This window comes from Pseudonaja textilis, chromosome 3, assembly GCF_049901715.1.
Source record: "Pseudonaja textilis isolate UNSWEBS1 chromosome 3, rPseTex1.2, whole genome shotgun sequence".
NCBI classification, from domain to species: domain Eukaryota; kingdom Metazoa; phylum Chordata; class Lepidosauria; order Squamata; family Elapidae; genus Pseudonaja; species Pseudonaja textilis.
This window is the reverse complement of record NC_141992.1, coordinates 161,748,094-161,775,904: the sequence shown is the minus strand read 5'-3', so window position 1 is coordinate 161,775,904 and position 27,811 is coordinate 161,748,094. Positions and strand designations below refer to the sequence as shown.

Below are 27,811 nucleotides of genomic sequence, written 5' to 3'. Positions count from 1 at the left end.
ACTGGCAACCTGCTCTCCAACTGTAAGCTAAAACAGGTAGTGGGACAAATTAAGCACATCCAACAGTCCGCATCATGTTTCTTCCCATGGCCATCCTTCCCACTTGCTGCTTGGATGGCCAGCCTGGTGCTGGCAGTGGGCTCTGGAGCAACAGCATACACCAGCTGAGGGGCTGGTAGGCTGTGTCTATAGCCAGAAACCATTATCCCCACCACACACAAGGGTGGCAAGCAACACGTTTTTGACTGTAGCTTCCCTTCCCCCTGTCTCACCTCACCTCATCTTGTGAGACGAGCCTCCCACCCATCACCCGACCTATCAGAAACCTCTGGATTCGACCCCAATCCTGCCCAAACTCACAGGCACCACCCCCACGAGCTACGTCAAGCAGGCCACACCCCATCAGTCATAACCACTCTGGCTATGTCCTTTCCCCTGGCCATGCCCCCTGGCCCACGGAGGACAATCACAACGCTGATCTGTTCCTCAATAAAATTGAGTTTGACATGCCTGGTCTATTGGCAACAAAAACAGGAGTTTTATAAACACCTTTACAAACATTTATAACCAAATGCCCCAGCATTGGCAACAGTATCCAATGCCAGCTGCAGCTTCTGAACAAAGTGCAAAAATTCAGCCACATATCATGTTATAATAATCTAAAATGATAAACAGAACAGCTTCTTCAAGTTCCGTTTTTAATTTAAATAATATACAGTGATGAAATAATTATTATTATTTAAATAAAAAGGCATAATGAACTATTTAACACTTTTCAACTGAATTTAGAAAATACAAGTATTCAGCACATTTATTGTAGGTGATGAGGTATTTTCACAGTAATTTCACTAGTGTGATGCTTCTTTGCAATGCTAGGAATAGTATCTGCATCAAATTATGTTGCATGGCTGAATGGATATCCTTTAATAAAGCAGATTGTGTTGCAACTGTTTGTTTTATATACAGTAATAGTACTTATACCTAGAATAAAACTGAAAATTTTATATGTATGTCTAAATTTTCAGGATTAGTTTCCATATTCGATGGATAGGAACTTTTCTTTGAAAACTAAATAAATGGAAATTTAAAAGTATGCAGTTTTCCCCACTCCCATCATGGTGAGCTGAATGGATAGGAGATTCTTTTTCTCTTGCTGACAAACAGCTGATTTTGCTACCAAAGCTAGTTATTTGGTGGCTTTGCTCCCTAGGAAGGATCTTAAATGAATTTCGGACAATCATGCACAGATGGATTCCCACAATTCTCGATAAGAAGTGATTGGGAGCTCTTGTCTCCTGACACCTTTCCCCTTCAACTATTCATCTTTCTTAAGCATGCCAGAGTTTTAATTGCACGTTTTGAAACTTTGCAACCTTTGATTTATGACTACTTGACTTCTGACCTATTTTGTAACCTTTTGCTGGATTTTTACAACTCTTTTTTTCTGCTCTTTCATTATTTACCAGTACATTCAAAATTATTATTTTTAACCATAAGGAAGTTGTGGTGGGTTTACAGAAGATTATACAATAAATCTTTCTAGTGTTTTTCTTTTTCTTTTTAAAAGACCCCTTATATTTAACTCTTAATTTTGGATAGGAAATGTGCCCCCTTTTTAATGCTTTCCCCAAGGAAGCTGTTACTTACTGCTTTTCTTTTCCTTGAAGAGATAGCAAAAAATATTTTTCATGCCATGGAAAGGAGATAAACTATTTTGGAAGGCAGTGGAAAAAAGAATGCTCTTCAAATTGCAGACTTTATTTGAAAATAGAAACAAAAAACTTGATGGGTTACTGATGGTTCTTGCAAACCCAAGAAAGTATACAAAACAGGAAATAACAGCTGGACATGATTTGCAATTTGAGGAATTGGACCTTGATTTGTTGCAGCCAGATGTAAAAAGAGAGTTTGGTTTGCCAGAAAAAAAGGGAAAAGAATGCAAATATAATAATTTCTGAGTTAATAGATACGACAAAGGTTGGACTGGACTTCTTGGCAAATCTTGGTGTTGTCAAGGAGAATTATTCAACTTTTGAACATTGACGTTTAAATTTTGTAAATGGGATGCACTTGTTGGTAAAGATATTTGCGATAAATAAGAAACCATGTACAGTAACCTTTCTATGAGTAAATTACAGTAACAGACTGTTAACAAAGTTCTTTGAATATTAATTTTCTTATTGTTTAACCTGTTAGCTAATTTTTCTTTCACATATATAATGTATGACAGGCCAATTAAGTTGCAAATAGATATACAAGTTTATAAATGTTGGACCTGCTTTGCAAAAGTGGTAGCCAATAATGTTGCAATGAAGTTATCGGTATTCAGCTCGGAGGAAATATGTTTTTTTCTTTTTTCATTCACATTTTTTCTCAATGTTTCCACTTAGCTTTGTTCTGTCTCTGTTCCAATTTTTTTCCTTTTGGATTTTAATCTTTTGAATAAATAAAAATAAAATAGAGTTTAAAAAGAATTTTAACAATATGCCTTTATCCACTTTAGATAATTTTTCAGCTTCCTATACTATACAGGACATGAACAAAAAAGAAGACAATAAATAAATAGTAATAATAATAATAAAACTGACATATTTCATGAAAACTATCACACCTTTCCATTTTGAATTTTTGTTATTTTATAAACATTACAGTTTTTGTACCACTAAAATAAAAACAGGCAGAAAAATGGCAAGAAAACATTTCATTGTAATGAGCAAAGTATATAGCAAGTTGTACAAGTTGAACAGTTGGAATACCTTCTGAATATATCTCCATCCAGTCATCAGTATCTGCAGGAAGCAGTAATAATGCCAAAATTAAAACAGATGACTTAATGGCATCATCAGATAAATGGCAGGATTATATACTTAAGTTCCACATCTAATGCAAGTATATAAGTCATGGCATGGTATCAGTAAGAAAAATGCAAATTTCATTTCTTTTCCAACCTCTTTTGCTTTTTCCAGTATCCATGCAACCAATAAGGGCTTGTCTCCAAAAAGGCTTAAAATAAAAATTGTAAATTAAAATGATATCAATTGATGATTTTTTCCAGTGATGCCATTCTGCTACCAGAATAGCATCTGCCAGTAGTTCTTTCTTCAACTGTAAATCTTCAGAATCTTTTCACCCCTAGCAAGGAAAATTCCATTACACAAGCAGAACTCTTGCATAATATTACATGTAGCCCAGTTTTTTGCAGCTATACTTATCCAAATGATATTTAAATGTTGACTGTTTTCTTATTTAAAAGCAAAAAATAAAAAGAGATAAATAATAGCTTTATATCCTCTAAACTCCACAACTGTGATACATCTTGATTTCTCTGATACGCTTTCTATACATAAACAGTTTTATATGTTTGGGTCAATCTGCAGATTGAACCAATCAGAATTCTTTCAACAGAAGATGCCATTTTCAAAGTAGTATTCTGCAATCTGCAATATTAAGATCTTTGTGTATGTTCATTCATATATTAATAAATAGTGCTAACAAACATTTCCTTTTAATGTTTAACATAATGTATCTTTGCATTATGGATATTGTTACATTATACAAGACAAAGAAAAATAGTATCTGCTGAAATAAATACCATCTTGCCTTTCTCTACCGTTATTCATTCTATTGTCCAGTAAACCTGAGTACCTTCTGTGCTACTGACTGAATCATCTCTAATATTCTTGTTCTGTTAATGTTTCAAAATGAAAACATGTGTTTATTTAAACAACTATAAAAATTCAATGTTGAGATAAAAATAAAAATAGAAATACTGGATATTCATATGTTGAAAAGTATGAAAGTTTCACCTGAGCTCATTTTTTAAAAAATATATCAAAAGATAGTACCTAATTCCAAAGGGCTTTCTTTTCCCAAATGAGGGAAAACTTTCTCCAATCTTTCTAATTTATTATCAGCACGGTGAATATGGGGTAGCCTTCTTTAGCAACCCAATTGGGATGGCAACTCAATTACTAATCATAGCAGTTGCTAACTGAAACTGTGATTTAATTCAGTTTTTCTTCAACTTAGAGACCTGCAAAGATTGGTTGAAAAATTACTTTTTCATCACTTGTCATGTAGAATTATTAACATAAAGAAGGATCCAAATGTAGTTCACAGAATAATAAGTTCATATGTTTTTCTGACTATGATGTTCCTTATACAAATTTTTACAACAATTGTCAGTACACAATGTATGGTCAAGTACCTGTTCACTGGGAACAACGCTATGTAAGATATAATATCAATAGAAGGGAATATAGCAGTTCAGGATTGTGAAAACCTTGATGCTCTCTGAGCTTAGTTGATTAGTTGCAGATATTTCATTATCCAACTAGGAAATACCAACTGTGCATCAGTATCTTGATACATCAATACAGAGACACAAACCCTCTTTTGTCCAGGGTGGGTGGATAGAGAATTGTAATTTAGCTGTCTACTTTAGTGATACTTAAATCCTATTAAAATAAATATCAGCTAGCATGTCATATTGATGTACCTAGTTTATGCATGGCAAACCAGTTGAATTGAGATATTTATATTCCAAAAATAATGCCTCTTTTCAGGACAATATGTAATTGTCCCTTGTATAGGAAGAAGTTTCAAATAACCTTTACACAATTCCAAGTGATAACTGTTCATTTCTCACTATGTAATCAGCGTATGATGAAGTTGGTGATCACTCAAGCTGTGGGTGATGATGATAATTCTTAATGGGATACAAATCACCTGGCAGTTAGAAAAAACTTGATTAGTTTAATTTCCTGTTAAAGTTTTCTGACAAATGAAATGTGTCTGCTTGTTTGTTTTTCAATTCTGTTAGATAATTTTCTCTGGAAAAATGTTCTGATACTGTAGACATTGTCAGAAAATTATCTAATCTGTTTTAGACTATCTGTTCTCAAGAGCTTTTGCAGTGAAAATTTTCTGCTCCAGATAAAGAACCTGAGAAATCCTAAGGACTCCTTAAAACTTGCTTTATCTGTTGGTGAAGATATTGAAATTTTGACTGTAGTGTATCGTAAAATAACCAGGTTTTGATCAAAGGCTTAAACACTTTCTTTATTTACACAAATAAGACAATGAAAATAAGCTAGTGTTATTTTCCTTAAGATGTGGTATCTTTTTCACTGTGTTATGAGGGAGGAGCCATGGCAACTGCTGGCTTTTAAAAGTAATGTTCATCATTATGCTAAAAGAGGTCACTCTCAGATCCATTTTTGAGAATCAAACTGAAGTAAGGGAGTGTTAGAAAGAGTATTTTAAAGATATCCATGGGAAATCTCTCTTGATACCTGAAGTGAGAGAAGAAGGAAGAAGGAGGAAGGAAGGAGGAAGGAGGAGAAAGAAGAGGAGGAAGAAAAGAAGAAGAAGAAGAAGAAGAAAAAGAAGGAAGAGGAGGAGGAGGAGGAGGAAGAGGAAATGGGGAATATAGTTTTATGTTGATTTAAATGAATGCTGTAAATGTTATTTTCTGAAGAAAAACAGATTAAAAAGAAATACTAAATCTTGTGACAATGCTGAAAAAGATAACACTGTAGGACTAGACAAGTAATTGGAAAAATGTTAAGTTATGGATGGGCTTGCTTACGCAGTTTCTGTCCAACTTGTTTAATGTGTGTGTGAACTGTCAATGCATCTGTGCCTGGCATTTGGAAAAATGCCATTATTGGTTCCCTCTACAAAGAAAAAATATGTTTAATTTTGCAAAATATACCAGAAACAAGTTTATTTTAGTATGTTTGGGAAAGCATTTGGTAGAATTTGATGAAAGGAATTCAAGAGATGATGATAACCAAAACTGGAAAGTCAAGCACAGTTTTATTCCCCAAGTGATTGGAAAATGTATGAATATGAATAAGGTACTTTGTTGTATGTCTGCTGATTTTGAGAAATCATATTATGAGATGGTCAGTTAGTAGGGAATCAGTATGAAATTGAAGATTATGAATTAATTATGTATTAATTATGCAAAATATGTATTAATTTGCTAATCTGCTAAAATTAAATGGCATACTTAGCAAATGTTTCCACATCAAATAGGAGACAAGAAAGGTATATGATATGCGCTCTTGGTTGCTTAATATTGTCTGCATAACTGAATAAGAAATGCTTGTGGTGATTTTGTGGTATGCTGGTTATGAATGTACATATTCTTTGAACTGAATATTTCTTAGAATGAGTCATTATGTGAATGTATTTTAACAGCTATCTAGTGACTCACCAAGTATGCATATATTCAGAAAAGTATGGGAAAGAAGCCTAGAGTTTAACTTGTGGATAATTTGCCAAAAGCAACACCAACCATAAGAACCTCCATTCTCACCCTCACCTAACCTTACAGCAACTCGTACGATCCCGTGAACTATGCTCTGAGCTCAAAAGACTCCATGAACAAGGAAATACTAACCTATACATTGATTACCGCAAAGAATGTATCAAAAGCAAGACCTTCAACGTACATCCCAATAACCATCACCCCAACATCCAACAATAGGCATGCATGCCCCTTACTACCTCCAGACCCACTACTACATATCTAAAATGCAAACTACTCAACACAAGAAGCCTCACAAACAAAATGCATTAATTCCTCATCTTATTAGACACGACCACATTCAACATTATATTTGTCTGTGAGACATGGTTAAATGCATCTTTTCCAGACTCCATTACCACATACAGCGAATATCACATTTATCGGTCAGATCGCGAAATCCGTAGAGGACGTGGAGTTGCTATCTTCTACAAAAAAATCCCTAAATCTAAAAAAGATTCAAAGTACACAGGGAACTTGCTCTTCCAGAGACCATCATCTGTGAACTGTCCTTAAATACCACATTTTGCTTCTTACTATGCTACAGAGCCCTTGATTATGACATAGTTCGTGCAAACAAGCTAATTTCATTGCTAATGTGGGCTGCCTCTTGCCCTCACCCTCTTATTTTCCTTGGTGACCTCAATCTACCTCTTATTAATTGGACCCTAAATGAATGTACATCTGAACCCATACATGCAACCCTGTACAATGCTGTTACTACACTGAGACTGGATCAATTAGTAACTAATAACACTAGACTCAATAACTGCCTCGATCTTATCTTCTGCAACAGCTCAAACTCAATATATGGCCTATAAATACAAGAGTCCTTTTCAAACAGTGACCACAGTATGATCAACTTTTGTCTCAATTTACGCCCTCACAAAGAGGATCATAATGGATCCCCAAAATACAACTTTAAAAAAGCCAACTATGAACTATATGCTGACCGATCATCTCTTAATTGGCACATTCTGTTCTCTAGCTGTAATACTACAGAAGACCATTATAATGCATTCTTGTTTGAACTTGAAAGGGTCATTAAATTATATGTACCATTAGTAATCCCCAAAATTAAAAAAAACAAATTACCCATAACAATAAAGAAACTTCAATTAAAAAAAAGATCACTATGGCATAAAAACAAAACTAGCTATGTAGCAAACTTTAAAAACCAATACACCCTATGCCGACAGATAAAGGCAGAATGTACAAATTACCAATGCAAGCAAAAGGAAAACCTCCTACGTACAAAATTCACCCGCGCCTTCTACAATTTTTGTTAACACCACACTTAAAGACTCAAGAACCATCCCACCCCTAAAAGGACCAAATGGGAAAGACTGCAATGATGAAGCTGTTAAGGCCAATCTCTTTATCACATTCTTCAGTTCAGTCTTTGTAAACAGCAATGGTTCATGCCCCACATTTCCTAGTCGTACCACAACTAACTGTAATCACCTACTACATATTGACTTTATAGAAGATAATGTAGAAAGAGCACTACATAACCTAAAACCATCCCTATCTATTGGCCCTGATGGATTATGTGCATACTTCTTAAAAAAGCTCTCCTCTGCCATAGCGGAACCCCTAAGCATTATATATGAAATATCATTCAGAACCAGCTCCTTACCAAACTATGGTCCTTAGCTACGGTCATCCCTATCTTCAAAAAAGGTGACCCCAAACTGGTTGAAAACTACAGACCAATCTCACTGTGTTGTGTCACATGCGAAGTCATGGAATCAATCATTAACAAATTCATCACTCTCCACTTAGAGTCAAACAACCTACTCTCCAAAAAACAATTTGGTTTCAGGAAAAAATTGCCCTGCAATCTTCAACTCCTACACTGCAAAAACATGGATTACTCTACTTGACCAGGGTAAAGCGATAGATGTCATGGAATCAATCATTAACCAATTCATCATGCTCCACTTCAAGTCAAACAACCTACTCTCCAAAAAACAATTTGGTTTCAGGAAAAAATAGTTCTGCAATCTTCAACTCCTACACTGCAAAAATATATGGATTACTCTACTTGACCAGGGTAAAGCTATAGACGCAATTTACATAGACTTCTGCAAAGCCTTTGATTCAGTGGTCCATGACAAACTACTGTTAAAACTAAACTCTTACGGCATTTCCGGATCCCTTCATAAGTGGATTTCTGCGTTCCTGTTAAACAGACAACAAATACTAAAAATAGGGAGTGCTATATCAAACTCTGCTCCAATTAACAGCGGTGTCCCCCAAGGCAGCATTCTAGGACCCACACTCTTTATACTCTATATAAATGACCTTTGTGATCACCTTATAAGCAACTGTGTCCTCTTTGCGGATGATGTAAAACTATTCAACATTACCGACAACGCTACTATCCTTCAAAGCAACCTTGATTATGTGTCAGAATGGTCAAACATCTGACAACTCCAAATCTCGACCAACAAATGCTCTGTCCTACATTGGTTAAAAAAAAATCAGTACACTTTTTTTACATTGGTAAAAAAAATCAGTACACCAACTACAAACTAGGTGGATATGACCTCGTTGATGATCCTTACTCTGTCAAGGACCTGGGAGTTCTCATATCAAATGACCTCACTGTAACAGCCTTGCCAAAAAGTCATTAAGAGTTGTAAATCTAATCTTACGAAACTTCTCATCCGGAAGTATCGAATTGCTAACTAGAGCATACAAAACTTTTGCCAGACCAATACTCAAATACAGCCCATCAGTCTGGAATCGACACTGCATATCAGACATTTATACAATCGAGCGAGTCCAGAACTACACTCCAAATATATCACCAGGCTTGAGATTTTAGGCTTGGACAACCTTGAATTACACTGCCTATGGTTAGACTTAAGCGTAGCACAGAAAATTATCTGCTACAATGTCCTACCAGTCAATGACTACTTCAGCTTCAACTACAACAATACAAGAGCACACAACAGATACAAACTCAATGTAAACTTCTTCAAACTTGATTGCAGAAAGTACGACTTCAGCAACAGAGTGGTCAATGCCTGGAATGCACTACCTGACTCTGTTGTTACATCTTCTAACCGCTGCTCCTTTAACCTCAAACTATCCACTATTGACCACACCCCATTCCTAAGAGGTCTGTAAGGGGCGTGCATAAGTGCACCATCGTGCCTACTGTACCTGTCCTATTGTCCCCATTTATTCGTACCTATTTCCTGTATTCTTACTCATGTTTATACTTATACCTATTATCTTGTAAGCGATTGTCAAATCAAATAAATAAATAAAATAAACAGATATTAAAAAGCTGTGATGTCTTTGCAGTACAACAACTAATCAGGTTATTGTATGACTTTTTTTCAGGCCCAAGTTTGAGGTCTGATATTTACTGTAAATTTAAATTCTATAATTTGAACTTTAAGATCCCTGATTTTGTATTTTATGACTTAGTTCTGTAAAATAAAATAAAAATGTAGAAAGTCTGAATTTGCTTTGATTGTATTGGTACCAGCAACTTTAAACAATTTTTAAAAATTGCTTAGAAAAATGCTTAGAATTTTTTTTTTAAATTAGTATATTGTAAGCATTCAAGTACATATTTCTGAGGTTTCCTGTATCAACTCTGGATACAGGATTTTCTCTGGAAGCACCAGCAAAACAGCTTTTGTTTTCAAAGAACTTGATACTACTATAAGGATTCTAAGCTTTTAAGTTATTTTTTTTAATGACAGAAAGACTTCTCAACCAACACGTAACTTTTAAAAAATAATGTATTCTGCAGTTGGGTTTGGTATGGTAATAAATATGTTGCTTGATTGTTCTCATAAGTGGAAAATTGAATGAAGGTGACTTACCCCTATATATACCTAATAAGTTCATGTCATGGTTCAGACAAATTCTTAGTCCTTAATCTGCACCTAGTCCAGCTTGAACAAGTCAAGAATCTGCATCAGATGCAGACTAATGACAGATTATAATTACTGTCAGCAACCATTTGCTCTAGATTAATTAGAAATATATGATAACTGATTATACTGATCACTGAATTAAGGGCTATTCTATGTTTATGTATGACATGTCCTTTTCTTATCTAATAAGTTATACAATGTATATTTTGAAAATAAACATACCATAGAAACATATACTACTAAAACTGTGATTCCTGTAAACTTTAAACAGTGGGTAAAACAGTAGGTAAAACAGTGCTCTATAAGGCAAACTTTTTTGAACCAAGGTACCTCAAATGGGCTAACTTACAAATTGTGTCCAAAATCTAGGACCTATGACTTCCGTGGAACTGAAAATTGGCAAACATTATAAAACATTTTGTGATACAAATATTATCTTAAAGCAGTTTATGACATAATACAAAATATTAAAAATATTTCCTGAGGTCAACTTGATCACCTCCTGATGTTTGATTCTTTTATATAGTTTAACTCTGAAGGCAGATGCATCTCTGAATTTGAATCTCTACCATTGTTGGAAGCATTGAGGAATTTAGTAAGGAAATATCTTTGAAACTATGATAGGATAAGTCATAGGTTGTTTAATACCTCACTAAATAGATAAGAAATAGCTTTTTCTGGTGTATGTTTACATTTACGTCTAAATTAAGTTATCAGGATTCTGAAGAAAAAGAAAAATAAGAGTTTTAGTAGCATATAGATGTGTTTATCAATGTATCTGTTGTATAACTAAACAGATAAGAAAAGGATATGTTATATTTAAAAATCATAGTATAGTCCTTAATTTAGTAATCAGTATAATCAGTTATCACGTTTCTAATTATCCCAGAGCAAATGGTTGCTGACAGTAATTATAATATGTCCTACTGACACACACATTCACACACTATTGTTTGGAGTTCTAAGTAGTTATTATTGAGTTGTATCAGCCTCATTAATTATCTTCTACTGAATTTTGCTTCACTCTGGTAAATCTCTGCTAATTGCTTTGTTTACAATAGGATTTCCCCTCCCCCCAACTTAATATGCTGAGTACAAAACTATCTCTTTAATGTAATTTTAGTATGCTAAATTAATTAAGTTTAAGAGGAATGCCAAAATTCTAATAATAATAACAATAATAATAAAGTAAAAATAATTACAGGGCTCATTAAACCACTTCCCAGATCCTTTCTAGCTCTATTCTGATTAGTGAGAAAATAGTAAGAATGCATCCTATTTCCCCTCGTCTCTGAAAATGCCCTATACCACCCTACATTACTGCCCTCCTTACCTTCCAGCAGGTTGGCATACTGTAATCAATGTTTTGCAGAATATACTATTTTTATTTTCTAAGAATTGGCCTATGTGAGAAAGATTAGAATAGAATAGAATGAATTGGAAGGGACCTTGGAGATCTTCTAGTCCCACCCTCTGCTGAAGCAGGAGAACCTATACTATTTCAGATAAGTTTGACTCTTTCACATAGTTTATATAGTTGACGATCCTCACTCTGTCAAGAACCTTGGAGTACTCATATCAAATGACCTAAGCGCCAGAGCTCACTGCAATAGCATTGCCAAAAAGGCATTAAGAGTTATACATCTAATCTTACGAAGCTTCTCCTCCATTAATACTGAATTGCTAACTAGGACATACAAAACCTTTGCTAGACCAATATTCAAACACAGTTCATCTGTCTGGAATCCGCACTGTATATCACACATTAATACAATTGACCAAGTCCAGAAGTATTTCACAAGAAGAGTACTCACAACAGAATACCCTATACCATACCAGGCTTGAAATTTGGGGCTTGGACAACCTAGAAATATGCCACCTATGGTTGGACTTAAGTGTAGTACACAAAACTATCTGCTACAATGCCCTACCAGTCAATAAATACTTCAGCTTCAACCACAACAATAGAAGAGCACACAACAGATACAAACTCAATGTAAACCGCTCCAAACTTGATTGCAGAAAGTATGACTTCAGCAACAGAGTGGACAATGCCTGGAATGCACTACCTGACTCTGTTGTTACATCCTTAAACTCCACTCCTTTACCCTTAAACTATCCACTACTGGCCTCACCCCATTCCTAAGAGGTCTGTAAGGGGCGTACATAACTGCACAATCGTCATGACACCCCTGGTTTAGCAAGGGGGGAAAAGGTGCAATACATCATGTGATGACGTGCTGTCACGAGTTTGACTCTTCTTTAAAAAAAGAGGCATGCTATAGTCTGGAGCCTTACTTTGCAGGAAGTCACCTTCCCATTTCATCTTTTGCATTAACAATTAAGAGAAAAATAATTAAAATAGAATGTGACTTGTTGGACATAAATGTGTTCCCAGCACACTGATATTCATGCTACCTGATTACTTCTGATATAAGCCTATATAAATATCAGGGTGGTTTTAAATTTATAAGAATGTATTTAATTTGATATATTGCTTTTTTAATAGAAGGCCAATATTTTTTAAAGAGTAGCTGAAGCACAGCAAAAATGAAGCAGAATTTCCATTTCATCCTCATATTACTAGTGTTAGATGATTTTTTTAAATTAATGTTTTCTAAGAGCCAGTTTCATCTACTAATTAAGGCATCAGACTAGAAACCAGGAGAATGTGATTTCTGGGTCCCACTTTAGGCCTGAAAGCCAGCCGATTTTGAGTCAATCTCTCTCTTTCAACCCATTTCATAGGCTTCCGGTTGTGGAGAAAATAGAAAAAGGAGTATTAAGTATGTTTGCCACATTGATTTATTTATAAAAATAATAAAGGTGGGATAAATAAATGAAAATCAATTAATAAATAAATGTACAACTGAATGAACTTAGAAAACAAATACCTTAAATGGGTGAAGAATGGTAGAGCTACTATTTATATAAATATACGAAGCCTTGGTATCTATGTACTAGTCATATAATGATATTCTAAAAATGTTTATAAACTTTAGTCATCAGGTTATTTTTATTGTCTGTTTTTGTCCTAGTCATATTAATTGATTTCTTTTCACAGATTTCTGCTGTGTTGTTCTTCAGGTTCAGATGCTCAAGACAAAGGTATAGTTAATCATTCATAATATTTCTGACAGTACATATATTTAACTAGTAATTACTTATAGAAAACTCATATGATACTCTGCATCAATGTTTATTGATTTACTAAGCTCCACTGATCTATCAATATGGTTATCCTTTTTATGGAAGATTGAGAGCATCTTATACAAAGAATTGCTTTGTGGATTACTTTGTAATACATCTTTAAAAAAATTCTGAATCTTTTACTGCAAAAATATTTTCTCTTGAAATTTTACAATGTGATATTAAAATTATGTAAATGATTTTGCTATCACATTAGATGTGACCCACATATATTCTGTTAAGTTGCTTTTTCACATAACATAGCAACACTTCATTTGCCACAAAGATGGAATGGCACAATACTCTGACAGATATAAATTATTTTGTTCTGAAAAAAAAAGCCCACTTTCAAAACTAAAATTCACATTGATCTATCCTAACAACTACTATGACTGTTTTTTTAAAGATGAAATAATTATATCTAATTACATTGGGCTTTGAGTAGCCCACATTCAATTTCTGAAATCCATCTTTGAAGCTGCCTGGAATGCTAGGATTTCACTTCCCAAATTCAGCAGAAGTTTTTATAATGTTGAAACTAATATCTCATGGAAACATAAAAACCCAAGAAGTAGTACACGTCCAAATAGGCTTAGTATATATTAAACTTCAATATTAATAATACCAGCAAAATATTTGTGAAAGTATTCCATAGCATTCTATGTTAAATATGGATTACAAACCATGACAACACAGTAGATACATAGTTGATTTGAAAATAATATTCAAAGAATCTTTATTTTTTATTTATTTATTTATTTAATTTGACAAAAGCTTACAATATAACAGAAACAAGAATAAACATAAGTTTAAATACAAGAAATATGAACTAATAATTGGGCACGATAGGACAGGGATGGTAGGCACGATTGTGCGTTTATGCAGTGGTTTATCAGTGGTTTATCAGTAGTTCCTCACCAGCTGGAGCGAGAACTCAAGTGAGGTGTATCAAGATTTAGTGCTAATCATATATTTTTCAACATTTTTATTAATGACTTGGAAGAAAAGATGGAAAGAAGGATTATAGAATTTTCCAATGACAAACATTGGTCTAATAAAATTGGACTAATAGGGCTGTGAAGTGTTTCAGATTTGATTTAAAGGATTTGGTTTAATTTGAAGTATTTTAGCAGTTGAATAATCCTGAAACAAATGTAGGCCATTTAATAAGTCATAGAAGTTAAAGTGTTGTGTTCACATCTCTGCGTGTTCCAGAAGCTTCTCTTCCAAATCAAAATTAAAGCACTGCACAGCTCTTTGCTAAATGGGTATCAGTGTGGCCAACACATGACCCATCCAGCCCATGGGCTGGGAGTTTGGCAACTCTGCTCTAGGAGATCATTCAGAATATTAACTACTCACAGCAATGGGATGACAATAGCAAAATAAAATTTAACAGAGACAAAAGTTTCTTTACATGCTCTTTTCCATTTCTTGTTTTTTGAATACAAACATTTTTCTTTTACCAGGTAATAAATTGTAATACTTCATTATAGCAGTGTCAATATACAGGTGAAACTCGAAAAATTAAAATATCGTGCAAAAGTTCATTTATTTCAGTAATGCAACTTAAAAGGTAAAACTAATATATGTATCACTCACAAACGGATACTGGACATGGGCTTCAAATGTCATATTCCGCTTGTCAAGCTGCTCCTGAACAACAAACAATGTCAGAAGCATCTTACCTGGGCTAAAGAAAAACAGGCCTAATCTGTTGCTCAGTGGTCCAAAGTCCTCTTTTCTGATGAGAGCAACTTTTGCATCTCATTTGGAAACCAAGGACCCCGAGTCTGGAGGAAGAATGGAGAGGCACACACTGCAAGATGCTTGAAGTCCAGTGTGAAGTTTCCACAGTCTGTGTTGATTTGGGGAGTCATGTCATCTGCTGGTGTCAGTTCACTGTGCTTCATTAACTTAGGATCAACGCAGCCATCTACCAGGAGGTATTGGAGCACTTCATGCTTCCTTCTGCAGATGAGCTTTATGGGGATACTGACTTCATTTTCTAGCAGGACTTGGCATCTGCCCACACTGCCAAAAGCACCAAAACCTGGTTCAATGATCATGGGATTACTGTGCTTGATTGGCCAGCAAACTCATCTGACCTGAACCCCATAGAGAATCTATGGGGCATTGCCAAAAGAAAGATGAGAGACACGAGACCGAACAATGCAGAAGAGCTGAAGGCCGCTATTGAGGCATCCTGGTCTTCCATAACACCTCAGCAGTGCCACAGGCTGATAGCTTCCATGCCACGCCGCATTGAGGCAGTAATTGCTGCAAAAGGGGCCCAAACCAAGTACTGAGTACCTATGCATGCTTATACTTTTCAGAGGTCCGATATTGTTCTATGTACAATCCTTGTTTTATTGATTGCATGTAATATTCTAATTTTCTGAGATTGTGGATTTGGGGTTTTCATGAGCTGTAAGCCATAATCATCACAATTATGACAAATCACAGCTTGAACTATCTTGCTTTGCATGTAATGAGTCTATCTCATATATTCGTTTCACCTTTTAAGTTGCATAACTGAAATAAACGAACTTCTGCACGATATTTTAATTTTTCGAGTTTCACCTGTATATTATTGATATGTATGGTGCATCAGGAACATATGTCATTTCTGAATTAGAGTAGGTTCACAGTTGGCCTACCGTAAAAAGCTACAAATTATGGCTGTATTCTTGTGGTCATATTACTCAACTTAGAATTGAGAAGGATAAAGACAAAAGCAAATGCTGACTGATCCTGTGGTTAATACATTATGAGATGGAAATATTGCTTAATATAAAAAAGAAGATTGTATAGAAAACGTTTCTGCCCTAAACTCTGAATATCCCATGGTGACATAAAAATATTCCTAGAGTAGCACAGAATATTTTTTTGGAAAAGTCACATGATCATAGTCTGGTCTCCAATTTAATACTGAGAGAAATGTCAAGAAATAATCTCAGTAACTTTACTTCACCACTAAAATATTTGCTAAGAATGATATCTGCATAAGAAGACCTTGCATGGTGAAAAAGAAAGTCCCTTATATAAAGGTTTTCCTATTGGTATTTGAAATATCATATCAATCAATCTCTTAAACATTAAATTAAGACTAAATAATTATTGCTATTACAGTAGTTACATATTTAGCATTTACTATATAGCAGGCTCAGCTAAGCCCATGTACTTTCTAATAACTGTACCTCAGTATTCCTAGTCAAAAAGGACAGAAGTCACAATGGTTCAAAATACAAGCATAAAAATATAAAATTACCCATCAAAATTAAGTTTTTAAAGTTGTCGAATGTAAAATCAGCTAATAAAATAAATTATGATGTTATTCTAATTAATACCAAATAAAACCTACCCTTAAGGCAAAAATGTATTCAGGATTGTCCAGCAAAGATTTAAAAGATGTAGTTATCATAGTGACATCATAGATACATCCTTGATAAAATTGTTAATTTTGCATAGATAAAATAAAACTCTTCATACAGTAATGATTCTGTAGGCAAAGAATCAACCTGTAGTGATATACTCAATGAATACGTTTCTAATTTATATTGACCTAATTTTTATTATTCTAAATTTTATTTAACCAGAAATTCAACAGTCCCAGAATCTATCTACAGTAACTTTCAAGAAATATGCTTGTTGAGTAATGACTGCAAGCATACTGAAAACAACGTGAATCTGGTCTTTTATGTCTAGTATTTGTCAGTCTATTATTAAAAGAACAGATTCAAGAAAAGTAGATGAAGTATTCTTCTACGGTTAATATAGATTTTATCATTAAAGATTAATTTATTCATTCATTTATGGTGGTTTCATTGCAAAATGTCTTTTAAAAATCCTTGGGAATTCACTGTTTCAGTGATCACCCCCCGCCCCCAAAATCCCCCACACCTATTTCTATTTTCCAGATCTTTTATTTGTGGAAAGTTATGCACAATTTGGTTTTTTTTGCCATACAAAAAAGACCTATTTTTTACTGCTTACCAGTTTTCTAAGATGTTATACCTTCTCACAACTTCATTATATGGTTCATTAAACTTAATGCTTTTATAATTCCCAAATTCCTTCAGTTCTACTGTGTTTTTGAAAACTAGTACTAAAGTACTAACTGTGCTTGACACACGTTCAACCTTTACACAATATGAATTACATTCTTGATAATTTTATAATGCAAGTAGGCAATTTGATATAATTTGGCAATTATATCATGGTATGTATGAAGACCTTTTTATTGACTATGGAATGTCATTGACCTTTGTTATGTTAGTCTTTTCTTTTTACAAAATTATTTTTATTTTAAGCACCATTAACATGTATATGATACATGTGTTTTGGTATAATAATTTACAGTACTCAAGAGAAAAAGGATGGATTTTTCCATAAGTGCAGAATCCTCTTTTTCTCCCATTGATTGTTACAGGAATTGACCAACTGGTTCATCAATTGAGCCCAAATTTGTGGTCTGAGAAAGTGTCTGGCCCAAAATAATTGAAGATGGGTTTCATGTCTAAGGTGGAATTAGAATTTAGAGCTTCCTGGTTTCCACCCTAGTGCCTTAACCACTAGAACAAATTGGCTTTCTATCACACTGAACATATAGGGAAGGCTATATGTTTCTTAGTCAGACAGTGTATTAGTTGTATACGTATGCTTTCTTAGATAAATTCCGACATTTACCATAATCCATGAGTCCTTGTGCATTTATAGACACAACTGAATACTTCGTCAAATAGGGTGATCTTTTTCCCTAAAACAAATGGTGGAAATATGTGAGTGTAATAATATTCTATGGCTACTTCTGATAAAATACAAAAATGTGGCCTTGGGAATGGGAAAGGATGAATGAACCATTAAGAGTCAGGGCAGAAGTTGAGAAAAGATTACTTGGGCCTGTAGCAGAGACAAACTGACAAGCTTTCAAGATCCTGTTGTTATGCACCACAACAAACATGACTCCTCAAATCCCTGCTACTTTTTTTCCCCTGATTTCTTCTTCCTCAAAAAAAATTATACTACTAGGACCTGTTTTAGGGATAAGGTAGTCCCAGCTGCCAAAATCAATTGGCTTACTACAAACTGCTATTCTGAAAATAAAACTTGGCTAAAGTGAAGTAGGACAAGGTTTACAATATAATCAACTTTCCTTTCAGTTCCTTTCTCCTCAGCTGAGCTCCACTTTCAAAATAACAGCCTGCAGGAGGTGCTGTGTTGCCAATCTCTCTGCAAACATCTGTGCTTCACAGATGGATTTTAAAGTGTTATTTTCCTCTTTCAGCAAAATGCATTAGACCAAAGTTTAATATAGAAGAACAGATTTAGTCAGAGGAAAAGGAAGGTAACATTCTTTTAATAATAATCTTTTAATAATCTTGAACTATGCCGCCTACAGTTGGACTTAGGCGTCATACACAAAATTACCTGCTACAATGTCCTACCAGTCAAAGACTACTTCAGCTTCAACCACAACAATACAAAAGCACACAACAGATACAAGCTGAATGTTAACAGCTCCAAACTTGATTGCAGAAAGTATGACTTCAGAACAGAGTGGTCAATGCCTGGAATGCACTACCTGACACCGTAGTTACATCCTCAAAACCCCACTCCTTTAACCTTGAACTATCCACTATTGACCTCACCCCATTCCTAAGAGGTCTGTAAGGGGCGTGCATAAGTGCACCATCGTGCCTCCCATCCCTTTCCTATTGTCCCCATTTAAGCATACCTATTTTCTGTATTCTTACTCCTGTTTATACTTATACCTATTATTTTGTAAGCGATTGACAAATCAAATAAATAAATAAATAACTTCTTTTGTCATCATCCAAAGAACCAAGTCCCCAAATCAGCATCTAGAAAGACCAGAATATAGAACCATTAAATATTCATGCTTGTAAAATTAGTGTTGTTCTGAGGCAAAGAGATTGGTTTGTGTTTTCTCTACAATTAAATTGCTTTGTTAAAAATGAGTTATTATATTATTACTATCCTGCATTTAAAAAAATATTTTGGCCAGCTCAAGGCACTGAACATAACTAATACTCCTGCCTCATCTTTTCCCTGTGAGTTGGTTTGGACTGAGATAGTAAGTGGCCTAAAGTCAACTTAAGAAAGGCTCTCCTGGTTTCTAGGTCAGCACCTTTACCAGTACCCCAAACTGGATCTAAAGATGAATACAAGGTGGTTGAACATCTTATAGCACTCCAATATTTACTAATATTAATTCATTAGTCATTGTGACTTTAATTTCCCCTTCCATTTTACCCAGGCAGAAGGATATAAATTATTGCTGTAAAGTGGAAGTCAAAATATCCATGCAATGTATATTGGCTTACCACAATTAAGCCAATATCCTTAAGTATGACATACTTCAAGATATACCATGTGTTTCAATAATCTAGTTAGTCCAGTGATTAATATTATTCAGGGTATATCCTGCAGTGCAGTAAACTAGTAAACTCCTGAAATATAATTTATACTACAATATACCAATTACTAAAATCTATATTAAAGTTTATATTTAATATATGAACTTGAAGAACTTAGTAAGATGAAGCATCATATACAGGAGCAATAGAAAACTTAATAAAATTCCTGTGATTTGATTTGGGCAACTTACAGCATTGTAGATTTATACTGCAGTTGCTGTTATGCTGCATGAAATCATGCACAACAATTTTAAAACTAAATAATCATTGTGTGTTGGTATAAATTGAAACTTCTGCTACTTTTTCTCATATAACTTTGAAGTGACTTAATAATATAATTTGTTGCTGCCAAACTTGCCAAAATTATACTAGATAATTAACCCTTTGGTTATTTCTCACTAATAATTTATAGCACAGTATGGTATCATCCAATCTTCATGATGGTGATATAGTTTATCTTCATTACTGATATATTGACATAATGGTTGGATGATGACATAGATGCCAGAAATCATCACTGAAGAAATGATATTTGCTGGCTGAATTGCAGTCACTGTCTTGCTTTTTCATTTTGGTCTTCTCCCAACATGTATTGTCTGTGTCAATCAGCTAAGGTACTGTTTCAGTGATCAGAAACCATTTTCACCAGGAAGTTAGACCACCCTCAGTTTAAATCACACTTTGTTTAGTAATGTACGGCAAATGCAATCTCCTCAAAGAATTATTATAAAACAGACCTGGGATAAATTATTGGAAAGCATGAATCATTTGAATCAAGAGAGAAATAGAGTAACAATTACATAAAGCCCTTCCCTGCAGAAAAGGAAACTTTCTAAATTCCCCCCTTCCTTCTTTGTTATCAGAAATGCTGATATAGCAATATTTCACCCATTAAGCATTCTTAGACATCCTTGCACCCCTGAAGCTACAGTAATTGCAATTCATGTTTTGAGAGAATGGAGAAAATCGGGGTGGAAAGGAACAGGAACATGGAAATGAAAAGAAACAAAAGACAAAAATCCCAACAGGAAGGAAGATTTTATGATATAGCAGCAGAAATAACCAGGAGAACTCAGACAAATTAGAATTCAGACAAACTTAGATGCTGGGGCGAAAGGGGTTTAGGTGAGGCAACTTGTCTATCTTAAGGTAGAGCAATACTACAACTAGAATGCTCACAAATTACGACCTGAATTCAGCCCCTCTGATTTTAACCTTGCCCAGGAATACCAACCAAACTACAATGAGATCCTACTAGATTGGAACATGGACTTGTCTTTACAGTTAATTTAGACATTACTAAATGTCTAAATTAATAATTGTCCAAAAATTATTTCCATTATGAAAATTATGCTGCTTCCAATTAATTTACAAACATATAAAGGCTTTTTTAAAAAGCAAAGATGCCAAAGGAAGCAATTATTTTATAAAGATTCTAGGATGCATAGTGTGAGTGAATATGCCATTTGGAAATATAAAAAAGTGTTACAAATACTTGGAATTAATGACTGACTTCTAAACCCCAAGCAACATTAGTGGTTTATTTCTTTGAACTAGACATTCTAGTAATTCAGAAATATCCAGAGGTCTGAGTCAGAGGCAGTTGTTTGGATCCCATTATCATTAGGAATAAGTTGATAAACTAAGATAGAACTTCTAAAGTTAAGTTCCCCTTAGAATTTCCCAGAAGTGCTTATTTATTCTCTTTTTAATATGAACTGAAACCCATTTTAAAAGAAGATTCTCAGGCATTTAATGTTTTTATTTTAATTTTGCTATATTTTATAATATTATTTTATTTAAAATTTTATTGAATTGTTTAATTATCTTGAAAATATTTTATTTTTAAATTTTTAATTAATTTATTTTATTTTTACATGGAATCATTTTAAGAATATATATTGGATAATAGGAGATAATCAAATTCCAAGTGACTTTGACAAACATCCAGGTTTGATTGCCACAGTATAAAAAAGATGTTGAAACTCTAGAAAGAGTGCAGAAAACATCAACAAAGATGATTAGAGAACTGTAGGCTAAAACATATGAAGAAAGTTTGCAGGAATTGTGTATGTCTAGATTAATGAAGAAAAGGACTAGGGGTGACAGTGTTCAAATATAGCAGTGTTCAAACATCTAATAGGCTGAGAAGATGGCTCAACCTATTTTCCAAAGCACCTGAAAGCAGGACAAGAAGCAGAATAATTAATCAATGGAACAACTTGCCTCCAGAAGTTATTCTGTTATACTCACTATCTTCATATGCATAAATATTAACCACATAGCTATATTATATATGGCAAAAATGTTCATCCTTGTATTCTTTCTAAAACACACAAACTGGAATGCTGTAAGAAAGTACTGCTCACACAATACAAGATCTTTCGACTCTGGTTGAATTCTTTTCCTATAACTATAATTCATGCTGTAAGTTGGCTGGTTTCTGTAAAAATACTTTTCTTCTCACATCAGAAGTTTATAAATGTAATTGTGAATAATATAATGCTTGATACAGTATTATATTGTAATTGAAATAATTGAAATAATAATGACAATGAATTGAAAAAATAATGACAATAAATTATTATCATTATTTACAGATATTATTCATTAATAAGACCTGTAAATAGAAGTAGAATGACTATGGATGAAGAAAGCAAAGATAATACCAGTAGTAAAAGGTGCCTTGTGTGCAGTCCCAAAATATCTGGAGCACCACCTGGACACCATAAGTATCAGCAAAATTAATTTCCACTCAATTGTAAAAGGCAGCTTTACTTGAATAGCTTACATCTTGTAATGATATTTTAACATCATTAAATAACATTTGCTTATCCCAGGTCTTTGATAAGGACTGCAAAGGTGGATAAAAATGTTAAATCCAGTCTCAACTTCTGTCTGGTTGTGCAATCAACCATAATAATGTATTTATTATTTAAACATTTATTTAAATATTTTCAGCAATGGCATTTTTATTTAAGAAAAATGAATGTAGCTGATTCAAGAAAAAATAATCAAATGACTTAAAAACTAACAAAATTAAAACCAATTACATATTTTATGTGGGAAGTTTATAAAGTTCTCCCAAATTGTAATTTTCAATGGAAGAAAAGAGGAAGAAGAAATATGTGATGTAGCCTTATTTCCCCTTTCATTCCTTTCATCCTGTGTTTTTAGTTGTAAGAGTTGCAAGGTGGCTTCTGCAGAGATGACTAGATTACTAGATAGTTATTCTTCTGGTGATTTTCCTGTGTAAAGTATTTCCTGCTTTCGCTTGATGACTTACCGATTATAACAGAGTATTCTTGTAGATTTTCTACCTTGGTAGTGATTGGGCACTTTTTTCCATTTTCTTACCAACTTCTAAACTCAAAAAGAAATGTTAATAAATGGGACAGTTGAGTGAAAACACTTCAGAGAAATTGTAGTTTTCATTTGCTATTCCTATTAATGTTCACCCTTCCCCAATTTGTTTTAGTGTTTCCACTTATTTTTTCATCCTATTACTAAAGCCAACAAGCCTTGTGGAAAATTCATCTTAAAGAGCTCTTAAAGAACACATAATCCCAATTCCATTTTAGTGACAGATAGAAAGATATTAGATGATAGATAGATGATAAATGGATGGATGGATGGATGGATGGATGGATGGATGGACGGACAGACAAACAGATAGACAGACAGAATTTCACCATCAAAATTTAAACATTTGTACTGCAATAATAAATTATTTCCTAAATTAAAGCTATAACACTGCAAAGTTACTTGGAAGTAAATTTTTTAAAAGTTCAATTTTACTGAAATTATATTTGCAAAAGAATTATCAGCAAGATTAAATTTTCCATATAACTGACTGTCCATCATTTTCTCCAGTATAAATTGTCTTAATAAGAATACTTGTCTATAACAATGTATATATGCTTTTTGAAACTTAGTCACACATTACAATTTTGTTTCATCACACAACAGTTATGATGCTTGCCATTTTTACCAACACAATCATTTATAACCATCTCTGTGGGGGGAAAATTGTTATTTTACAATTAACATAATTCCTGCACATACAAAATTCTTCTCATTTTCCACACATTAAATATTCACTGAGTGCCTGTTAATATTTCTGGCTGAAGAGTAAGAAATAATGAAATCCTTACTTATAATAAAAATAAATAGTGCTGGCAGGCCTCAAAATTTGACCCAGATAACGTATTTCTTACCTTAATATAAAACCAATAATTCTATCTTCTAATTTTTTAATATAGCATAGATATTGTATCTTAGTTTAAGTGCTTCCTTTTTCACACAATTTTGTCTGAAAGCCCTAGTCTTATATTATAATATACACTTAACAATCCTACTTGGTACATCATTGACCTGTTTAATGCATTCAAACCTTATATGACTCCCTAGTTCCCACCCCAACCCAAGGCCAGGACACAACAACAGCCCGGATAATGGCCATGCTTCCTTCCTGTGAGTGAATACAAGGGTGTGACCAACTTAATAAAATATATATTTTATTAAGATAGGTAGGAATAATACAAATAAAGGTAGGTCTATTTTTAGAATAGGAATATTTAGAATTATATTCAGCATATAATGATAGCATTTTAGCTATTATAGTTATTCAGAAATATTATTTTAAATATACCAGAATGAAAGTTTAGTTGAATATTTGGTAACTAAATCAACAACATTAAAGCAATCTTTTGTTATCTTTAATGTAGTTTTTTATGTGGGTTTATAAATTACCAATATATTTGATGAAATAACCCTATTCTATTCCGTTTTAAAATATAGAAGGATTAAGGTTTTCAATGTCATTAACAATTGTTCAGAAATGTGTTTCCTACTCTTATCAAATAAGCATAAAATATTTACAGAATGTGCTATGTGAATTATATTAACAGGAGGCATGCTGAATACAAAATAAAGATTTGAGACTTATCTTAGGTCATAATGCTCTAAACACACCCACACTCACACCCACTACTGTTTCTATGTAAAGAATAAAAATAACTAATAACTAATAATCTATCCATGTGCAGGATTTTTAGGATGCAATATACACTCAGGTTTTGGAGACTTTATAATGCTTCAAATTTTAGTTCTTCCTTATTCTAAGTATTTTGTATACACTTTTACAGAAGACAGGAGTTCAAAATCATCTGCCTTTAATCTATTTGTTTTATCATTTTCAATGTTACTTTTAACCACACATAAATGTTCAGGAATAACAACTGTATCTTAAAACTCTGCTTCAGAGCACTACTTCACTATGAGCTGGTATCTGGTAAAGATGTTGCAGTTTTCTATGTGTTCTTCCTAAAACAAACATCAAGTTTTGCATTTTCTCTTAAGACACTGGGGTGATATCTATGCCTCTTTAAGCTAAGGTAAAACTGAAACCAACCAATCTCAGAAAGCAAGGAGATGCATCGCACACAATGCAATTCTCCATTGTGTGTTTCAGCTGTAAGTGACTCCATTGATAGTGCATTCTATCTGACTGCACACATAACCATTCACAGGGAATAGCTGCCTTGGCAAGTCAGTTCATTCAAACGTGTCAATTAAAAACTACAGGCTGATACACACGGTTGCAACTTATGCACTATTGCATGAGCTCATAACAGTAAAGTGAGATTTGCTGTGCCACATGACCCTCTCCCTCCACACTCCAATCTCTCAAGTCATCAATTATTTTAGGCCTTGATCCTGTAGGTGGCCAGAAGATAGTAAGTTTTGAGTCACCTGGAACACTTCTCCCCCATCAGAAGCCCCCCTCCCGAGTGTGTCTTCGCTGAAGCCTAGGTGTAGGGACTTCGTAAAAGCTAGTTTGAGGAACTTCTGTCTTACCTCCAAATCTGGCCAAGCTGCAGGATGTGGATGAGAGACTGCATCAGCCAGATGCAGAAGGCGCAGGAGGCAGATCTGGTCTTGGGGCTTCGGATGCCGCTGCAGCCGTCACCTCCCCCTCCTCCACTGGTAGTGCTGGTCGCATTGGTGGTGCTGCTGTTACTGCTGTTAGTTGCGTTGCCCTTGCTGGCATTGGAGGCTTGCCTTTGTGGCGTGGCCGGCCGGGCCCCGGCATCCATCTCCCCCGCGGCCGAGCCGCTGCTCACCAGCAGTTTGCTTTCGCCGTGTCCGGCCGAGGAGGAGGAGGCAGGAGCCACCGAGGCGCTATCCTCGTTGCTGAAGTCGTGGACAAACCAGCGGAAGCTGAAGACCTGCACCGAGAGGGAACCCAGCAGCACGAAGAAAAGTGTGAGCCCAAACCACCAACGCTGGCCTCGAAGATAGTAGTCGACCGCCAGCCAGAGGTCCGTGCCCACGTCGGCGAAATACACGGCCACGGCGGCCAGAATCCAGAGTCCGTCCCATAAGGAATAGCGGCGCTGCTCCCTGCCTAGCCGCAGGCACAGCGACGACGAGCCCCCGCCTGAGCCCCGCGAGTCCCCGGCCGCCCTGCCTCCGCGGCGGCCGCAGCAGCAGCAGCAGCGGCACCCGCCGTTTCCACCGCCGTCCCCTCGACTCCCGCCGCCGGACTTGCAGCAGCCGCCGCCGCCAGGTGACTCGTCATCCTCGGCGCTGCCGGGGCCCTCCGCGCCGGAGGAAAAGCCCGAGGCCAGCGCCTGCACCGAACCGGAATGCTCCGAATTCTGCAGTGGCGTGAACGCCACCTCGCTGCCCTTCTTCATCTTCAGCCGCCCCCCGTCCGACTTCGCGGCCATGATGCGGATGGAAAGCGGCGGCGGCGGCGGCGGCAGCGGCAGCGAAAGGGACCCAGTCCGGGAGCACCCTTTAGCCCGCCCGCCCCCTCCCTCCCTCAGCGGACAATTCGCTCTCCTCCTTAGGTTTCCCAAAGAGCTGCTGGGGCTGGGCCACGGGCTCCTGCAGGCGCTGCTGGAGCGCCGTCTGCCTGCAGGGAGCCCCGCTCACCCACCCAGCCCCGGACAGAAGCGGCTTGCGGAGCAGTCCTTACACCGGCACATCTTTTTCTCCGCCTGGCCCGCCCCTCTGCTTCAGCTCTGCTGCTGCCGCCGCTGCCGCTGCCGCCGCCACCCAGCTGACTGACGCCAGGAAAGAGGATGACCTCATCTCTCTCCCCCATACATACAGACACGCGCGCGCACACATACACGCGGAGTAGCCGTGGCGCCCGGAAAGGTGGGGGGGCGTGTGTGTATGAAAGAGAAAGAGAGGAATCGGGAAGAGCGACGGTACTTCGGAGACGGGGAAATCACCCATGCAACAGGAAGTGGGGAATCTGAGGGGGCATCGAGGAACCTGCCGATCGCCTATTAGCTTGCGGAGAGGCGTGGTGTGTGCGTATGTGTGTGGAGGGGAGCGATGTCTGTCCTGGAAGGAAAGGGGATTTTGCTCCTTCGCGGATAGAGAAAAGGATTCACTCGCGGTCAGGAATATGTGAGCAGTTATGGCTGGTATCTCAACAGATCTTCCCAGGAGCATTGGTTGAGAGGCTGCCTGGAACGAGAAAGACAGGGAGGAGGAGGAGGAGTATGAGCAGAGCTCTCTTAAACGGAGGAGGCCAAAAGCAACTAGGGACACCTTCGCATCTGAAGGCACAAGCGCTTCCACTCCTTGCCTGGAGAAGCGAGCGCCTAGTCTTCCTGCGGCCGCTCCCCTTTTCTCCGCGCTCTTCCACTCCGAAATCGATCGCAGAGGAGCGGTGCTGGTCGGGGGGCGTGTACCGAGGACCCGTTGAGAGCTCAGGGGGTGGGCAGGGGGCGGGTGGGAAAGCTCAGACGAAGCCGGGCAGCTCCTGAGGTGAGCTGGCAACGCAGGGCGCTCTGGAAGTTGGCGCTCCCCGGGGGCCACCCCATGGACGCAAAGGATGACGATCCCAGAGAACAGGTGCAGAGAAGAGGGATAAACGAGGCCTCTAGTGCGGGAATCGCTGGCGGCTTCCCGCCTTTGCCTCATTAGCACGGCCTGCTTTG

The 27,811-nt window shown here is 36.2% G+C and overlaps 1 protein-coding gene across 1 annotated transcript in view; it reads right to left on the bottom strand.

The window, feature by feature from the left end:
• The window catches only part of XKR4 (XK related 4), an 88,726-nt gene extending 62,042 nt beyond the window's left edge, over positions 1–26,684 (bottom strand). Inside the window, exon 1 of the mRNA XM_026699189.2 lies at positions 25,707–26,684. Coding sequence (XP_026554974.1) covers positions 25,707–26,581 — 875 coding nt within the window. The 5' untranslated portion in view covers positions 26,582–26,684. The remainder of the gene's footprint in view (positions 1–25,706) is intronic.
• Between the last annotated feature and the right edge of the window lie 1,127 nt (positions 26,685–27,811).